Source organism: Ochlerotatus camptorhynchus, unplaced genomic scaffold, assembly GCF_037179485.1.
Source record: "Ochlerotatus camptorhynchus isolate MF236.1 unplaced genomic scaffold, CSIRO-AGI_Acam_v1.1 ptg000768l, whole genome shotgun sequence".
Taxonomy (NCBI): Eukaryota; Metazoa; Arthropoda; class Insecta; order Diptera; family Culicidae; genus Ochlerotatus; species Ochlerotatus camptorhynchus.
Window position 1 is genome coordinate 10,824 of NW_027041235.1, and position 17,098 is coordinate 27,921.

Consider the following 17,098-nt stretch of genomic DNA (forward strand, 5'->3'; position numbering starts at 1 on the left):
TCAAAGGAGAAGATTACTGGCTAATCAAGAACTCCTGGTCCAACTACTGAGGCAACGATGGATATGTTTTAATGGCGGTGATGGGTAACAACTGTGGTCTTACCACCGAGGTGACGTATGTAAATTTGAAGTAAGATTTCTTTTTAAATTAGTATTAAGTAAAAAAACTAGTTTTATTTTCGGATATGGGTCATCTTTTAAATGGTTTTCGATTTTTGTAATTTAAAATTAAAAAATTAGAAATTAGATATTAGAAATTAGTTTTGTTTGGTAGATGACGAATTGACCGAGTGCTGGTAATTTGCTGCTGAAAAGTAGGGTCCTTACAAGGCCGAACTACTTTTCACGGCACAATCACACGGAATTTTTATTGCTTCCACTCAGGGTTACTTCCACTCACTTGCTATAAAAAAATGTTTTTCGGAGTTATGTAATCATGAAATATTATAATGCTAATTAGTACTTGTAAGTTAAAAGAAGAGGTCATGAAGTATATGTTAGACAAATAAAATATGTCAATATTGCTTTCAGTGCCTCACAATCAGCGATTTTACCACTCTGAGTGAACGCTCACGAATCATAAGATCGCTGATTGTGACGCGCTCAAAGCGAAATTTGCAGGTTTTATGAGTCAAACACAAACTTTACACCCTCTTCCTGTTACTTACAAGTGCAACATAGCATTATACCATCTAATGATTGCATAATTCCGAAAAATATTTTTTTATAGCAAGTGAGTGGAAGCAACCCTGCTTCTACTAATAAACTTACAACTTACTCGAAAACTCCCGGAACTCCAACCCGATGGCAAAACCGAACGTCTCAGCTTGGATCCTCGTAGGAGGCACATATCCAATAAGTTGGTATCCACACCGGAGACGTACCTTTTGTCCGTCATAGCCTGCTCGACACCCTCCGACAGTTTGGCATGTTTTACTTTCTTATCAGCATCCATTATCTCCATGATGTGATCCTTGAGATCAGGGTTGCTTCCACTCACTTGCTATAAAAAAGTATTTTTTCGGAATTATGCAATCATTAGATGTTATAATGATATGTTGTACTAGTAAGTAACAAGAAGAGGGTGTAAAGTTTGTGTTTGACTCATAAAACCTGCCAATTTCGCTTTCAGAGCGTCACAATCAGCGATCTTATGATTCGTGAGCGTCACTCAGAGTGAGCGCTCACGAGTCGTAAAATCGCTGATTGTGACGCACTGAAAGCAATATTGACCGATTTTATGTGTCAAACATATACTTCATGACCTCTTCTTGTAACTTACAAGTACTAATAAGCATTATACTATTTCATGATTCCATAATTCCGAAAAACATTTTTATATAGCAAGTGAGTGAAAGTAACCCTGCTTAAGATACTTGTTGAATACGTCTACCGTCACCAGGCAGGCCTTCTTGATGGTGATAACCTCGGAGTCCTCCTTGGAGCACATGATGTACCCGATTGGGATGCTGATGTCCACAGTGTCGAAGCTCTTGTCCTTGACGAAGGCTCGCCATGATTCACAGAATTCACCCTGGAAGTTGTCCTTGAAGAAGACGCCCAACGTTTTGCCATCCTTGGATTTCTTGATTGCCTTCAGCAGCTTTTCAAAATTTGCCTTGTCTTTCTCGTTTTTATCTTGAACCAACAGCTTCACCGACGGAATGCCCTCCTCACCGTCCTTCTCGATCTGCTTCCAGAAGTCGATCTTCTTGCTGGTCAGGAAAAAAATGGACTTTTCGCACAGCACCGTAATCGTATCGGTCAGCGCGTATCCCAGCAGCCAGGTCTGCAGCAGGTTGGATTTGCTGTAGATAGTTTCCTCGTCTGCGCCGACCGCCGTCAGAATACAATCTACCTTCTTCAGTGAATCATCATGGAAAAACTCTGGTTCCTTCCGTTTCTCTTAATATTTTCCATCATAACATAAAAGTTCTACTGAGTACTAGACTGAGAAAGCCATAAAAACAAAAATAACGAAATTACGAAACATTGAAAATGCTCTCCTGGACCAAGGGGTGCTTCGATCGTCCCACAAATTTAAGTTCTTATAAGTTAGACTAAAATAAACATCTCCTCCAAATTTGGTCCAAATCGAAAGAGATTAATTAGACTTTTGTATATTTTCTCGGTCACTTGGCGCGTCAACTCGGAAAAAATTGCTCCATATAAGTAAATGTTGACCGATTTGGTTCACAGGATTGATTGGAAAACAAATTGTATTATGGCAAGGGGGAGGGACATGTTTTGGTCACCCTTATGGCGTTTAAAGTTTAAAAATGCGATTTCTTTGTTTAAAAATCATTTATTATTATAAAAAATCTCAACCAATTTCAGTATAATTGCCATAAATTTGTCAATATTTCGAAAGCTTTGAGTTTTTTCTTTCCAAAACTGTTTAAAAATCGAAAATCTACCCACATTACGTATTTGAAACAAAAGTGTCAACAAAGGATCAACTTTCTACGATCAATTTCCGGGACATGGTGGGGTGCTCACCCGGAAGACCTCATTAAACTATATAAAACGACTATTCTTTCAGTTCTTGAGTATGGCTCTTTTTGCTTCCTCTCGGCAAGAAAAACCCACCTAATTAAATTGGAACGCATTCAATATCGTTAATTACGTATTGCCCTTGGCTGTATGCATTCAACACACAATATGAGCCTAGAGGTCCTAGCGGGCGTAAAACCCCTGCAAAACCGTTTCTGGGAGCTCTCATTAAGAATATTGATTAAATATAATGTCAGTAACAACGTTGTGATTGAAAACTTCGAAGAAATGCTCGAATTGAGCATCCAGTCTAGATTCGTGCGAATCTATCTTAATTATATGTCATCGGATATAAGCCTTCCTTGCTATAACCCCTCTCGTGTATGCTTTACTAACTACAGTTCCCCCATTGACTATGATCTCTCCATGAAACAGGCTATTCAAGGAGTTCCAGATCAACTTCGACCTATCTCAATTCCCTGATTTTTTGCTGAAAAGTACTGATGGATCACGCATTGATGGATCCACTGGCATCGGCGTCTTCAATGAATACTCAACCGCCTTTCGGAAACTTCAGGAACCTTGTTCCGTTTATGTTGCTGAGCTAGCACCAATCAACTTCGCATTGGGGATGATTTCCAATATGCCCATAGACCATTACTTCATCTTCTCGGATAGTCTCAGTTCAATTGATTTTTCAATTCGGTCGATGAAACAAGGTAGGAACTCATCTTATTTCCTTTCAAAGGTAAGGGAGCAGATGAGTTTGCTGGTCGAAAGATCATATATGATTACCTTTGTATGGGTCCCCTCACATTGCTCAATCCCAGGCAATGAGAAGGCAGACTCTCTCGCAAAGGTGGGCGCACAACAAGGCGACATTTATGATAGAAGAATTTCAGTTCTCTTTTAAGTTGGCAAAACGATTGGACAATTAATTCTCTTGGGCGGTGGTTACATTCCATTATTCTAAATGTTTCTTCGAGAGCGTGGTTCAAAGATCTGCATGTAAGTCGGGGATTCATTCGAGTGATGTCAAGACTTATGTCCAACCACTACTCGCTAGACGCACATCTCTATAGAATAAACCTCGTTGACAGCAATATATGTAGGTGCAGAACCGGTTTTGGTTTTATGAGGGTTCTGTAGACCATGATTTAGACTTGTAGAATGTTATAAAACCGCGATAAAACCTGCAATGTTACTTGGGATCGCTCATGCAGTTTGACATTGTATTGTGAACTCTACATGCAGGCGATCTACGAATTCCTTTGTTTGTCTGATGTTAGAATTTGATGTGACCACCCCTCCTTTCCACACATGTTTCAGCCATTGTGTCCCAGTATTATTATCCCCCTATTTCTGTGCTACTTGCCCCTGCCCAGCCAGCATTTTGTCAACCGTTCGAGAGTAGTATCTGCAGAAGGCTTCAGAAACCAGTTTCCTACCTAGTTCCTTCCAATCAAAATTGTTACCCATTAACCTCGAGCCCGCCACGTGTAATTGGTACCCAATACTAACCTAGAACTACTGCTATTTGAAATGTAGATTCAAACATTTCTGATTTTGGCTCCGAATAGTGTCACACACGACTGAGCCTAGTAAATAAACGAACTAGTAAAAAAAATCGAAAATCGGTTGACAACTTATTGAGTTATTCATACCGCATACTATCGGTAACTGATAGAAGGTGATAGAATAATTTCGAATCGTGATATCATTGTGTACTCGGAAAGTATTTTTTTTTTGTCGTGTAACACCAAATTTGTCTTAAATCGTCTAATAGATCAGTCAATCTGCCTCATTGATTTTTCAGTCTCCAAATTCGTTAATGTTCATGATGCTGAACATGGCCAATCCACCAAAATGTAAATTTACCCATTTTGCCGCACCAATTTGAGTACCTTCCGAGCAATGTCATAGAGAACAGGTCCGGCAATGCGAATTTGTCGTCTTTCTCATTCTACCGCTGTTCTTAAGGTTTGACAAGTTTTACATCACACTCGTCGTTATATAAAAGCAGCGGGGGAATGAAAGAGACGCATTGCCGAATCTGTTCTCCATGACATTACCTTCAGAGCAGTTGGTGTAACTCGGAAAGATGAAAAATTGTGACAGTATCGACACCATACTGTCGGGTACCGGCAATCCAATTTAATAAATCAAATCATATGTGAAAATGACTTTTAAGGAACATGTTCCCGTGGAGCGTAGAGAATTCAGTTAAAGATGAAGAATGATGCGAATGGGATTGATATTGACAGGAAAATCTCATTAGGGACACAAAATGGAACGAATTCCGAAGTAAAATAAACAATCACGTCTGGTTTGTGGAAATCAAAATCACGTGAAAGACGCTGACGACAGCATAAAAAAAAGGAACCAGGCAAGCGTGGTGGTCTTTATCGCATTTCTGCATATCGTTATTCAGAATGACGATTCAGCAGCGTGGACGTGACTGCTTTAGACGTGAGACTGAAGAGCATGCGATTTTTTTAAAGTTGATAATGCGAAGAACTTATTTACTTTTCTCTGAGAGTGACGATTCCATGAATCTGCCAGCATGCTGCGTATTACTATCTTAGGAATCGTGATTGCTCCCACGCGTTCCAAGTCAACTGATAAGCTCAATCCAATATATAATCGAAAGCAAGTGACATTGTGTTTGCATTTGGGCCTTAGCTACTAAGAAAACACGTGTGATTCATCGACCGATTGAGCTGAAGCGTTATCTATTAATCAATGCGAGGAACAACAACTGCAGCCACTTCCATTGGCTTGTTTTTCGAAACAATCTACCGATTTGGATGGGGTAAAGTACCACACCATCATCGATCGATAAGCTGCTCAACACCGGCTGCCGATTATCGTGCAAACGGATATCGATGAGAAACAATTAATACCCAGGTTTGCAAATACATACCTCCCGCTACTTAGTTTCGGCTCGCAAAGTATCGCAATCAACGACCTGAAATCGAAGTTGAAATACTCGCTAAATAATTCCCTTTCGAAAGCCAACCGGTCGAAGCATCACAGCAACAGTTAGCAGTAAAGGAAGCTACCGCCCCGCAAGCAATTATGACGGTGATTTACGCCTCACTGCCAGTTGGCTAGCCGGCGCAACGGCTCACGGATTGACCAACCTTGGTCTACAAAATTTTATGCTTTTTGAAAATCACTGCGTAAACAAAACATTCCTCAAGTTAGTATATGACCCTGTCATACGTATCGTCCGAATGTCCCGCATTGAACCAAAACAAGTTCATTGCCTAACTCCTGCGGGCGAGTGTCATTTTCCCAAAACAAATCCCACCCGGCCGAGCCGAGTCATGTCGAGAGTCTTGTTGAAACGATCGCACAGTGGGGTACAGGTTGGTCGTGATTCGATTTTTTGTGTGAATAATTGTTATGTTTTGCTGTCAAATAGGAACGCATATTCTCTATACAATCATATCCCAAAGTTTCATTATGATCACTTGAATATTTAGTGCGCAAGTAATTTGAAGCTAAATTTGAAAGATTTGTGAATTTTGAGCAAATGTGTGCTAGTTCATGATTTTTTTAAATTTCTGTTGGCCTCTCATTACTCTCGTAGAAGGTCCTTACAATCACTCTTATAAGCAATTTATCATTAAATACGTAATCTATTGCCGTTATCCTTTTAAAATATCAAATCGCTAAAAAATAAGTACCTTGAAGATAGCTTTTAGTTATTTTAACAAAAAATATTAAATTTTTACATTTATTAGGTTTCGAAAAAACCTAATGCAATTTTTAATTTTTCGACTGTTATCATCAAATCGTGACTAAATATTTCTCATATAATAGCTACACATTGAAACGCTAAAAAGTTCGAGAAATAATTATGATGGACTTTCGTATGGAGCCACCCCACTGTGGGTCGGGATCGGGAAAATCATCAGCACTCAAGTGTTTGCTTTTGTTATGCAATCTGGTTCTCTGCTAAACACTTTACCTACTCCTTGTGCCGCCGGACGCTTCCGCTCGAGCACACGCCGTGTATTTCCAAAGTGAACACATATCGAAAAAGAGTACAACAAGTGTTTAATGATCAAGCGTTCATCTTTAAATTAGACTGGCTAAATTTAGAACAAATTTTTCACAGCTAGGGTAAACGCTCATATAGTTGCAATACGTAAGAAGCGTTAGGCTCCTATAGTTGCTTATGACGGCTCTACAAACAACTATAGGAACCTAAACCTTCTAACGTACTGCAACAAGGGTTGACATTGTGTTTTTTGATAACCGGTTTTTTTTTATTTGAAAAAGCTGGTAATGGACAATTTTTTCGTAAATGGAAAATGCTACTTATAATCAGGAAATATTATAAGTTGTGTATCCGAAATGATCATAGTCCTCATAGCACATCCCAAGTCATGATATATAAATGATAAACAAGTTTGGAAGCCCTATATTAACCTTTTATTTCATAAAAGATGCAAGTTAATTATTTAACAAAAACAATAAAACTAAACAAGGCCAAACAAAAGATGCAAAAATGAAGCAAGACTCCAGAACATCAATAAATTTTTTTTTGCAATCTATGGCCATCAATGAAAACAAGATTGATGTATCTATGTGTTGTTCCTTGATTTGTTTTCCGTCGATCTTGTTTTCCGTACTGAGTACCAATGCTACCGACGCCTAGACCTTATCTATCGGCCCATCAACTGAAGGACCGGTAGTGATTGTCTATCACCCCAAAAGGCCTGGGATCAATCCCAGTCGGCAACGCCGGGATTTTCTGAGGCATAACATCTCTGATCACGCCTTCCTTCGGGAAGTAAAGCAGTTGGTCCCCGGTCCATGAGTTGTTAGGTCGATAGGTAGGGTTCAGGTGTGGGAGCTGCCTCCCTGGCTTCGGTAGCATTGGTACTCAGTACGGAAAACAAGATCGGCGGAAAACAAATCAAGGAAAAAATGCGCTCATTGAGCAAACAAACAACAGCTTTAGGATTTAAAATAACCGAAACAACCGGTTTTCAGAAGTTTAAAAAAAGGTATTTCGGTATTGCAGCATGGCACGGCATTACCGTTAAAACTGGTTAAACAACCCTAACCGCAACTATAGGAGCATTTACCCTATCCGAACACGCTTCTGGTGTCTCGTGTTGTTTGTGGTTTCGGTAACGCGTTTCTTCTTAGCTCTTAGAGCACTGACGCGTAGAGTTACGTGCAACTGTTCCGCTGATGCTGATGCGGTGGCAATCTGCCAAGGAAAACAAATTGCAGATTCCTATCCTAGCCTATAGATGTGTGAGATACATCGGGGTGGGGAAATTGTGGCACAGAAATATCCCCGATCAATACCGGTTCTGCTTTGATTGGCTGTGTACTCGAGTTGAGCGCTGTTTCCTCCACTATCTGTGCTCTGACAAATGGTTAGCTGCCTTCTCTCAACCGGCGTTGCTTTATTGGCAAAGTGGAAGTGACATTTTTCAGCAAACAAAAGCGCCAGTCAGGGTCGCTATTTTAAGTGGCTGCAATTTGAGGTGAAGTGCAAACCTGCGTATTTGGCAATAGAGTAAAATTTGAATTGTTTACGGAAAGAAAAGTTGGCACGCAGAGTAAGCTTGGTAAAAGTTAGGATCTGTAAAGATATGTATCCAGTGTTTAACTCATATCCGCAAAGGGGCCTATAATAGGACAGGTAGGGTAAAATGGAATAGTACGCCCACCTGGAGTAAATTGGCCCTGCGTAGTTTTTCAACACTTTTTCGCTCCTCATTGTGGAATTTTACATGCAGAAATGGTAGTTGACATACTGAGCTAACAATACACTAACACATAATTAAAATTACATGAAACGATACACGATGGAGCATGTTATGAAATTGTACACGTAATTTTACAGCTTTTGGTATCTAACTGCTTCAAACATTTAAAAGTATAAATGCTATAAGCTTGTAAGTTTACATGCAAGCCATGTAAACTTACGTGATAATCATGTGGAACATGTAAACTTCAATGTTACATGAAGAACTATGTATGTTCCTGTTAAATTACATGATTTTACATTGGCAAAAAAAAAATACATGAAAAGATGGAATTTCACAACGCTTTGTTTGCTGTGTAGGATGAAAATTTTTCTTACTGATTGGTAATTTTTTCTGTGTTATGAATTTAGCGTGCTATACACACTTAGGAATAACGTCTTTGACATAAAAGATGATACGTAAACAAACATGTCATGTAATATTAAGTGCTCCGAGACTGAAAAGTTCGTTGCTCGACCAAAAGTACGTTTGATTGAGCTCAATTTCGCGTCTGTTATTACTCAAATTTATGTCAAAATTGACGCTCGTATATGTCACTCTCAGAGAACCTAAATTTACATGATTTTTTCTAAGTGTGTATCTATTTCTAAGAGGTGTGTCCCCAAATATTAACGGCAGCGGCATGATGTATTGTTGTCCGTTGGCAGTGGCGGTGTCAAACTTTCTGGAATGGAGGTGGCGGTGCATCGTTTGCATCATGTCCTTGTGTATGATATCTTCTATTGTTATGTATTTTAGAATCATAATAAAACATAGACCAATAATCTTTAAATAACGCTAATATCTTAAAACCAGAACTTTGAGACGAATTGAGAAAATTGATCATAAAATGACAGCTATGCTTGCACGCCAAAAAATTTATCTTACACCCAATGTAAAGTTAGATTTATTACATCCTCTACATATGTTTCATACGACAAATGTAATAGCAGTTCATGCAACTGCAGCGTACAAGTAAGTTTTTCTACTGCAGAACCGTGTCTGGTAGCTCTCATTAAGATTATTGATCAAATGTAGTGTCAGTAGCAACATTGTGATTGAAAACTTCGAAGCAATGCTCGAATTAAGCACCCAGACTAGATTCGTGCGAATCTACCTTAAATATATGTCATAGGATATTAGTCCCATTGACTTTGATCTTTCCATGAAACAGGCTTTTCAAGGAGTTCCAGATCAACTTCGACCTATCTCAATTCCCCGTATTTTTGCTGAAAAGTACCAACAAGTCAATTCCTACAGTAGATGTTTCACTGATGGCTTCGGTGTCTTCAATGAATACTCAACCACCTTCCGGAAACTTCAGGAACCTTGTTCCTGAGCTAGCTGCAATCAACTTCGCATTGGGGATGATTTCTGACATGCGCACAGACCATTACTTCATCTTCTCGAATAGTCTCAGTTTGATTGAGGCTATTCGGTCGATGAAACAAGGTAGGCACTCATCTTATTTTTTTTCAAAGGTAATGGAGCAAATGAGTTTGCTGGTCGAAAGATTATATATGATAACCTTTGTATGGGTCCCCTCACATTGCTCAATCCCAGGCAATGCGAAAGCAGACTCTCTCGGAAAGGTGGGCGCACAACAATGCGCGACTTATGATAGAAGAATTTCACATGATGAATTTTTCCCATTAGTACGTCACAGTTCTCTTCTAAGTTGGCAAAACGATTGGACAAGTAATTCTCTTGGGCGGTGGTTACATTGCATTACTTCAAATGATTCTTCGAGAGCGTGGTTCACAGGTCAGGATGTAAGTCGGGGATTCATTCGCGTGATATCAAGACTTATGTCCAACCACTACTCGATGGACACACATGTCTACATAATAAAGCTTGTTGACAGCAATATATGTAGGTGCAGAACCGGTTATGATGACATCGATCACGCAGTTTGGTATTGCCCGGGTAATGACACCTCCAGAGCACGACTATTGGATTCCTTAGTGGCCCGAGGTAGACAACCCTTCCATGAAGTAAGAGATGTCGTGAGCAAATCTGTAATAGAATTTTACATTTCTGGGGTGGGTGTGGGAGTCGTAGGTAGTAGCCTGGCTCTGGAGTTAACGATATGTATAGGGATATGAGAAATACTATTATTCAAAAATAGTCGTCTTTTCTGGAATGATGGTCCCTTACCAAAATTTTGAATTCTAATACGAATACCTATTCAAAATGAAAGCCTCAAACACATTTGGCTACATGTTTTATGGATATCTACGAAAGTAGCTCTACAACTGGAAGCAGGGATTCGACGTGCACCGCCATTTTTAAATCCAGGTGGCAGGCCCAAACTCAAAATTCTGGCTTCCGGAAGGCAAATCGGCATTTGAAACCTTGGAACAAATACAATTGACACCGTCTTGAACCTGAGATTGCACAGACTGAACACTTAGCATTAGACAACGGACAACACACAACACCTAGTAGACCGGCTGGAGTGGGAAACAAACCCTCACTTCATGGCATTCACAATACGCCCAATACGAAGCACAAAATATGTTTATCTATAGAATGGGCTCGACTCAAGTAACAATCGTGGTTTCTGAGGGTTCTGTTGACCATTGTTCAGACTTGTAGAATGCTTTAACACCACGATAAACGCACGCCGGGTTTTGTTTCTTGTCGATAACCGGCCACTTTACCGGGGGAACTGGAACATGCCCGGTAGTGCTAGTGTGACCGTAGACTGTTAATAAAGCCATTACCGGCGAAGTTTTATAAAATCATGAAGTTTGATATGTAACACTATGGGTTTGGTTTTTGTTGAGAATTTAGCATCCACTCTGATTTATGATGGTTTTATAACGGATACGACCAATCCATTTAGTTTGAATATAGCATTTCAAAGTGTAATACATTCCTGCTTAGTAATTCAGCTTTTTGCTGTTTTAACCCTTCGTTACTCGCGCTGTTGTACTTTGTACAACACACATGAATTTTCCATTGCCATTTTGTTGCTGAGTTACCAATAGATCTGAAACCAACGAGCATTCCTCAAAAAACTTGTTTTGATCTAAACAAGCTAAACTTTGATTACAGTAAATACCTAAAAAATGCGGATAATAGGTAAAATGTAAATGGAAACCGCGTAAACTGTGACCATACTACGTGGAATTTGACTTAATTGATTACAACATGGAATATATCTAGATCCTGACCACATAGAAAGTTACTGTCTCTGACAAAGTTGTTCATGAGATCGTAGCCTTGTCGCTGACGGACAGTAGTTCAGAATTATCTCACTACGTAGCGCTAGTATACATGTGGAATTCTCGAATGTGATATATCTCGAGATCCTTACCAGATAGGAAGTTACTGTCTTTCACAAAGTTTTTTAGGAGATCAAAGCCTTTTGCTTGGTGCTCAATAGTTCAGAATTTGCTCACTACGCGATGCTAGTATACACGTGAAATTCTTATATAAAATATCTCGAGTTCCCGACCAGATAGAAAAGTACTCTCTTCGGCATATTTGTGCAGGAGGTCAAGGCTTTTTTGCAGGTGGCCAGTAATTTAGAGTTTTCTCACTTTGTGGCGCTACTATACATGTGAAACTCTTGCATATAAAGTATCTCTAGATCCTGACCAAATATAAAGTAAATGTATTCGGCAAAGATTTTCAGGAAGTCAAGATCTTTTTGTTGGGTGACAATAGTTCTGAATTTTCTAACCATGCGGCGCTAGTATATACGTGCCTTTCTAACATATTCAATAGCTCGAGATGTTAATCAGCTAGAAAGTTGGTGTCTTCGGCAAAGTTGTTCAGGATAGTACAACATTTTAGCGCTAGTGAAATGTGAAATTTTCACCTGTGATATATCTCGAGATCCTGACCAGATAGAAAGTTACTCACTTGAACAAAGTTGTTCAGGAGGTTAAAGCCTAGAGCTTGTGAGAAAATTCTGAACTACTGTTCACCAGCCAAAAGACCTTGACCTCCTGAACAACTTTGTCGCAGACAGTAACTTTCTATCTGATCAGGATCTCGAGGTATAGCATATGCGAGAAGTGTACATGTATACTAACGCCACGTGGTGAGAAAATTCTTAACCACTGTTTACTAGCCAAAAAGCCTTTGACCTCCTGAACAACTTTTTCGACGACAGTAGCTTTCTATCTGGTCAGGATCTCGAAACAAACCAAATGCGAGAATTTTACGTGTATTCTAGCGCTACGTACTGAGAAAATTTTGAACTACTGTCCACTAGCAAAATCAATCTGATCAGAATCTCGAGATATTTACATGCAAGAATTTCGCATGTGTACTAACGCCATGTATTGTGAAAATTCTGAACTATTGTGCACCAAGCAATAGGCATTGACCTCATGAACAACTTTTTCGAAGACAGTAATTTTCCACCTGTTCAAAATCTCGAGCTTAGCATACGCGAGAATTGTACACACAGAATTGTAATCTCGAGCTATTGTATATGCGAGAACTGCATGTGTATACTAGCACCGAGTAGTGAGAAAATTTTGAACAACTGTCCACCAGCGAGCAGATCTTGATTTCCGGAACAACTTTGCCAAAGACTCTCTATCTGATCAGGATCTAGTGATGTATCACATGCAAGAACTTAACATGTATACGAGCACTACCTAGTGAGAAGATTCTGAACTACTGTTAACCAGCAAAAAGGCTATGATCTCCTGAACAGCTTTGCCTAAGACAGTAACTTTATTTCTGGTCAGGATCTCGAGATATTTTATATGAAAAATTTTCGTGTATACTAGCGCCACGTATTGAGAAAATTTTGAACTATTTTGAACCTAGAAATAGGCTTTGATCTCATCAACAACTTTGTCGACGACAGTAACTTTCTATCTGGTAATGCTCTTGAGATATATCACATGCGATAATTTCACATGTATTCTAGCGCTACGTAGTGAGAAAATTCTGAACTACTCTCCACCAGCAAAAAGGTTATGATCTTTAGAACAACTTTGCCGAAGACAGTAACTTTCTATCTGGTCAGGATCTCGAGATTTTTTAAGTTGTAACCAATTAGGTCAAATCCCACGTAGTACGGACACCGTTTACGCGGTTTCCATTCACATTTTCTCTATAATCCGCATTTTTTTTGGGAATTAACTGTGATAAAAATTTAGCTTGTTTATTTAAAAACAAGTTTTTAAGGAATACCCAATGGTTTCATATCGATTGGTAGCTCGGCTGCAAAATGGCAATGGAAAACTCACACTGTTGTACAAAGTAAAACGCGCGAGTATTCGTGTTACATAAGTTGGCGCGAGTAGCGGAGGGTTTGAAACCTTTTATAGTCTGGCAAGAAAGTCAAAAACTGTCTTGTTTTAAAAATAAATTTAAAACAGTTATCAATCCCTCCTTAAAACTGTTCTGAAATTCAAGCATAAACGTCATTAACAATTGTTTATTAATGCCTTGATAAAATACTTTATAAACGTGTTCTATAATTATAAAAGCAACCATAAAACCATTAGGTTTTGCATAATAGCAGAAAGCATTTATTGTAGCTGTTCAGGCTTTTAAAGAGCATTATTAACTCCCTAATTACTCTGCTTACAAATTGAGCTTAAAAGATGGTTCCTCATAGTTAATAAATGCCAAATTTATGACAAGGAAATCTCGAAGGATAGACGAAGTAGGATAAACAATTCAAGTCGATTTAAGCAAAATTTACTTCTCTAGAAGAATCAGCACACCATCAACGACTGACCATCTGGCGGAGAAGAGCAAACTGAGCGGGGCCCTCGAATTCATTAAACATTGTCGAAAGTTTAAAAAACATTAGCGGAGATTAGCTGGTTTCCGATCCATAGCAGCGATTTTATTCGGTGAAAGAATCAACTCTTCGAAAATTTCATTTAAGCGTACATCCCTGCATCGTTGGATGGTGCACTTCTGTAACCATCCGGAAGAAGGGGATCTTTTTCGGGAACGATAGCGCTTTCAGCTGTTCGAATTGCAAAATGTTGTAAAGCAGTATCGCAAACTGTCTGAGTAACTGCACTTTGCCTCCATAAATGTTGCCATAAATCTGAACGGGTTATGATCAAGCAAAATGGCTTTAGATGAATACTATTCAGCCTGCAAGTTTTCTTCATAAAAGCCATTTTAAAACCTTATTAATTTGTTAAGGAATTCTTGAAAGCAAAACAACTTTTTCACAAATGACCCATGAAAATCAACTGTTATGCCACTGCCATGTTATACCCCGTTCACATGACAGCCTATATCACGTAATTTAGGCTGTCTTGCAATGAGCACTCATACATAGGATTTCCAGTGAAAACTAGATGTTTGAGTGCTCATTGCAAGACAGCGTATGTTAAGTGATAAACGCTGTAATGTGAACGGGGTATTACAATTTGTTTGCTTATTTTTTTACAATCTTCGGTTTTCAATCTATATTTCCTTAGATATAACTATATTTTGGTAAATTTAGCAATGAGCAAACGAAAATAATTTAAAAAAATCTCGGCCAAGCTCGATCTGAAGAATATATTTTATTTGTCAATGTTAAATAATTAGTCAAATTGACGTTTTACGAGGGTGGACTTAATTTTTTCGATTTTTTCACGTACATTTCACATAAAATTTAATATGGCACTTAAAACTAGGCCACTTAATGAGAACTATTGTAATAAATTTGGATAGTCAACAACATTTTTATACCATCAGTTTCTATTTTAATTATTTTGATATGATCGGATTCATAAATCCTTTTCTATCTTGATTGATGCTTTCTTAGTCGATTCAGCATGCGGCTAGGGGAAATGGCTCGAAAAGGGTTTTTATTGTTGCTAAATAGCTTTTATCGTAACTTTCAAATGGTTCTCAATGCGTTCGTCATACAACCTTTTGCAGTAAATCAATCTTGAAGAGCTTCGAGAATAAACCCTTCTCCAGGGTGGGCCAACTAGACATATTCTAGTCTTAATGAGGTTTTGGTGGATGCATTAATGACAAAATAGCCTTGACCAGAGTTTTATGAATGTTGTTATATAGTTGCTTTGTAGTATTTCATAAAACTTAAAATGCTACTTGGGATCCAATTTGATGTGCTGAAAAAGATTTTAAAATGAGGTTTTTAATAGAGCTAATTGAATTTTGAAATCTATGCAAATTTAGACGTTAATCTCTCAATTATCAGTTAAATGGCACATAACGCGTCACCTGGTGAGTGGATGTTTAAAAGTTATGTACGCCAGCTAATAAGATTTATTCATTTGAACAGCTTGGCCGAAGACATAAACCTTTCTTTCTAGTCGAAGGCGGAAGTTCAAGCTAACAATGATCAGTTAACTGGCACACTAGTGCTACCTGGTGGGTGAATTTTTAAGTGTGATGTACGCCAGCCAATAATATTTATTCATTTGAACAACTTTGCTTAAGGCAGATACCTTCTATCTAGTCAAGAAGTCAAGTTAAGGTGATACTCTGAGTAAGTCTTAGTGTGAAACTTCAAAAACACAAATGTCAACCCAACAAAATATACAAATATCACAAACGAAGTGACAGACGACTAACTGGCGAAGAAATCAATTGAAATAATTTGGTTCGCTGTAATAGAATTTTCTTAGAAGCTTGTGCCATCAGCCACCAGATGGGCTAGTATTTTTGTTTTGATTTTTACAAAGTTGATTTTGTATGCAATTAACTCTAACAGTGTGCAAAGAGTGTATTATTTTTAATTTTTTTAAATGCATTTCAGTTTTGAGTAGAGTGAAAGAGATAGAACCAGGTTAGTCACCAAAGTTTTCGAGCCGTTCCGTCAATGAAGTTAGCCGTAAGTCATTAATTTTAGATTTTGTTCTCTGGGGTGTAATAGTGTATCCAGTAGACTGATGCAAAATTTGAAATTTTCGCTCCACAGTGCTTAAACGGTTCCAAATTGGGTCCTGCTTAGCCTCCCAAAATTTGAACTACTCTAGTAAGAAACTGATTTGGCACAAACCATTTCAAGTTTATATGGGAATTACTGTGGGAATACTTATGTTTTTGTTCATATCTATCTAACAGTTCACCACATCACTATGCTTTTAAAAAGGATAGCAGCGATTGTAGCAAATTTTCTCAGCTACAACTTTGTTGGAAACGTTTCAATCAAATGTAAGGAACAAAGGTTATTAATGATTCAAGTCACTGATGTCTTATGATTATGCTCATTCAACTGTTCAGCAGGCAACATTGGTGTTTCTGGTACGAAGAATAGAGCACAAATATCATGGCTACTATGTCACACTGCAGAATACAGTGTTGTCCACATAACAGCTGCTTGATCATGCCATAAGATTATAAATCTCTCAAACAATTAATAACAATTTAATTTGACATTTGGCTAAAAACGATATTCCGCAAAGTTGTAGCTTAGAAAATTTCCCGTAAGAAAAATTATAGAAATTTCCGAAAAAGCAATATGGAAAATGGGTAGAAGACAATGAACAAAAAGTTTGGTTTTCCCATAGTAATTTCCATATAAACTTCGAATAGTTTGTGCCAAGTCAGTTTCTTACCAAATGAGTTTAAATTTTGGGAGGCTAATCAGGACCTGATTTGAAACTGTTTGAGCACTGTCGAGCGAAAATTTTAAATTTTGCATCAGTCTAGTATCCAGGTTTCATCAACAGTTACCAATCGACGCCAAAAATCCACCCGATTCCGTATCAGCAAGTCCAAACAGTCTTTCCAAGTGCTCTCCCGTTCGTATTTTTGGTCAGGAGTGAGCTTGCGCGGCACCCTGTGGCAGGATAACTTTTTCATATGCAGAATCTCGCCCAAAATATGGCGTGTGCGCTCAGTACTAATCTTTGCGGTATCTACTAGCT

The 17,098-nt window shown here is 38.5% G+C and overlaps 1 protein-coding gene across 1 annotated transcript in view; it reads right to left on the reverse strand.

Moving 5' to 3' along the window:
* Positions 1-884: 884 nt before the first annotated feature.
* Positions 885-17,098, reverse strand: part of LOC135714968 (FACT complex subunit spt16-like) — a gene marked incomplete at its 3' end in the record, with an annotated part of 38,482 nt that continues 22,268 nt past the window's right edge. The window contains exons 2-3 of the mRNA XM_065238371.1: positions 1,394-1,903; positions 885-1,003 (exon numbers count right to left, since the gene is read on the reverse strand). Of these exons, the coding sequence (XP_065094443.1) occupies positions 885-1,003; positions 1,394-1,903 (629 nt within the window). The remainder of the gene's footprint in view (positions 1,004-1,393; positions 1,904-17,098) is intronic.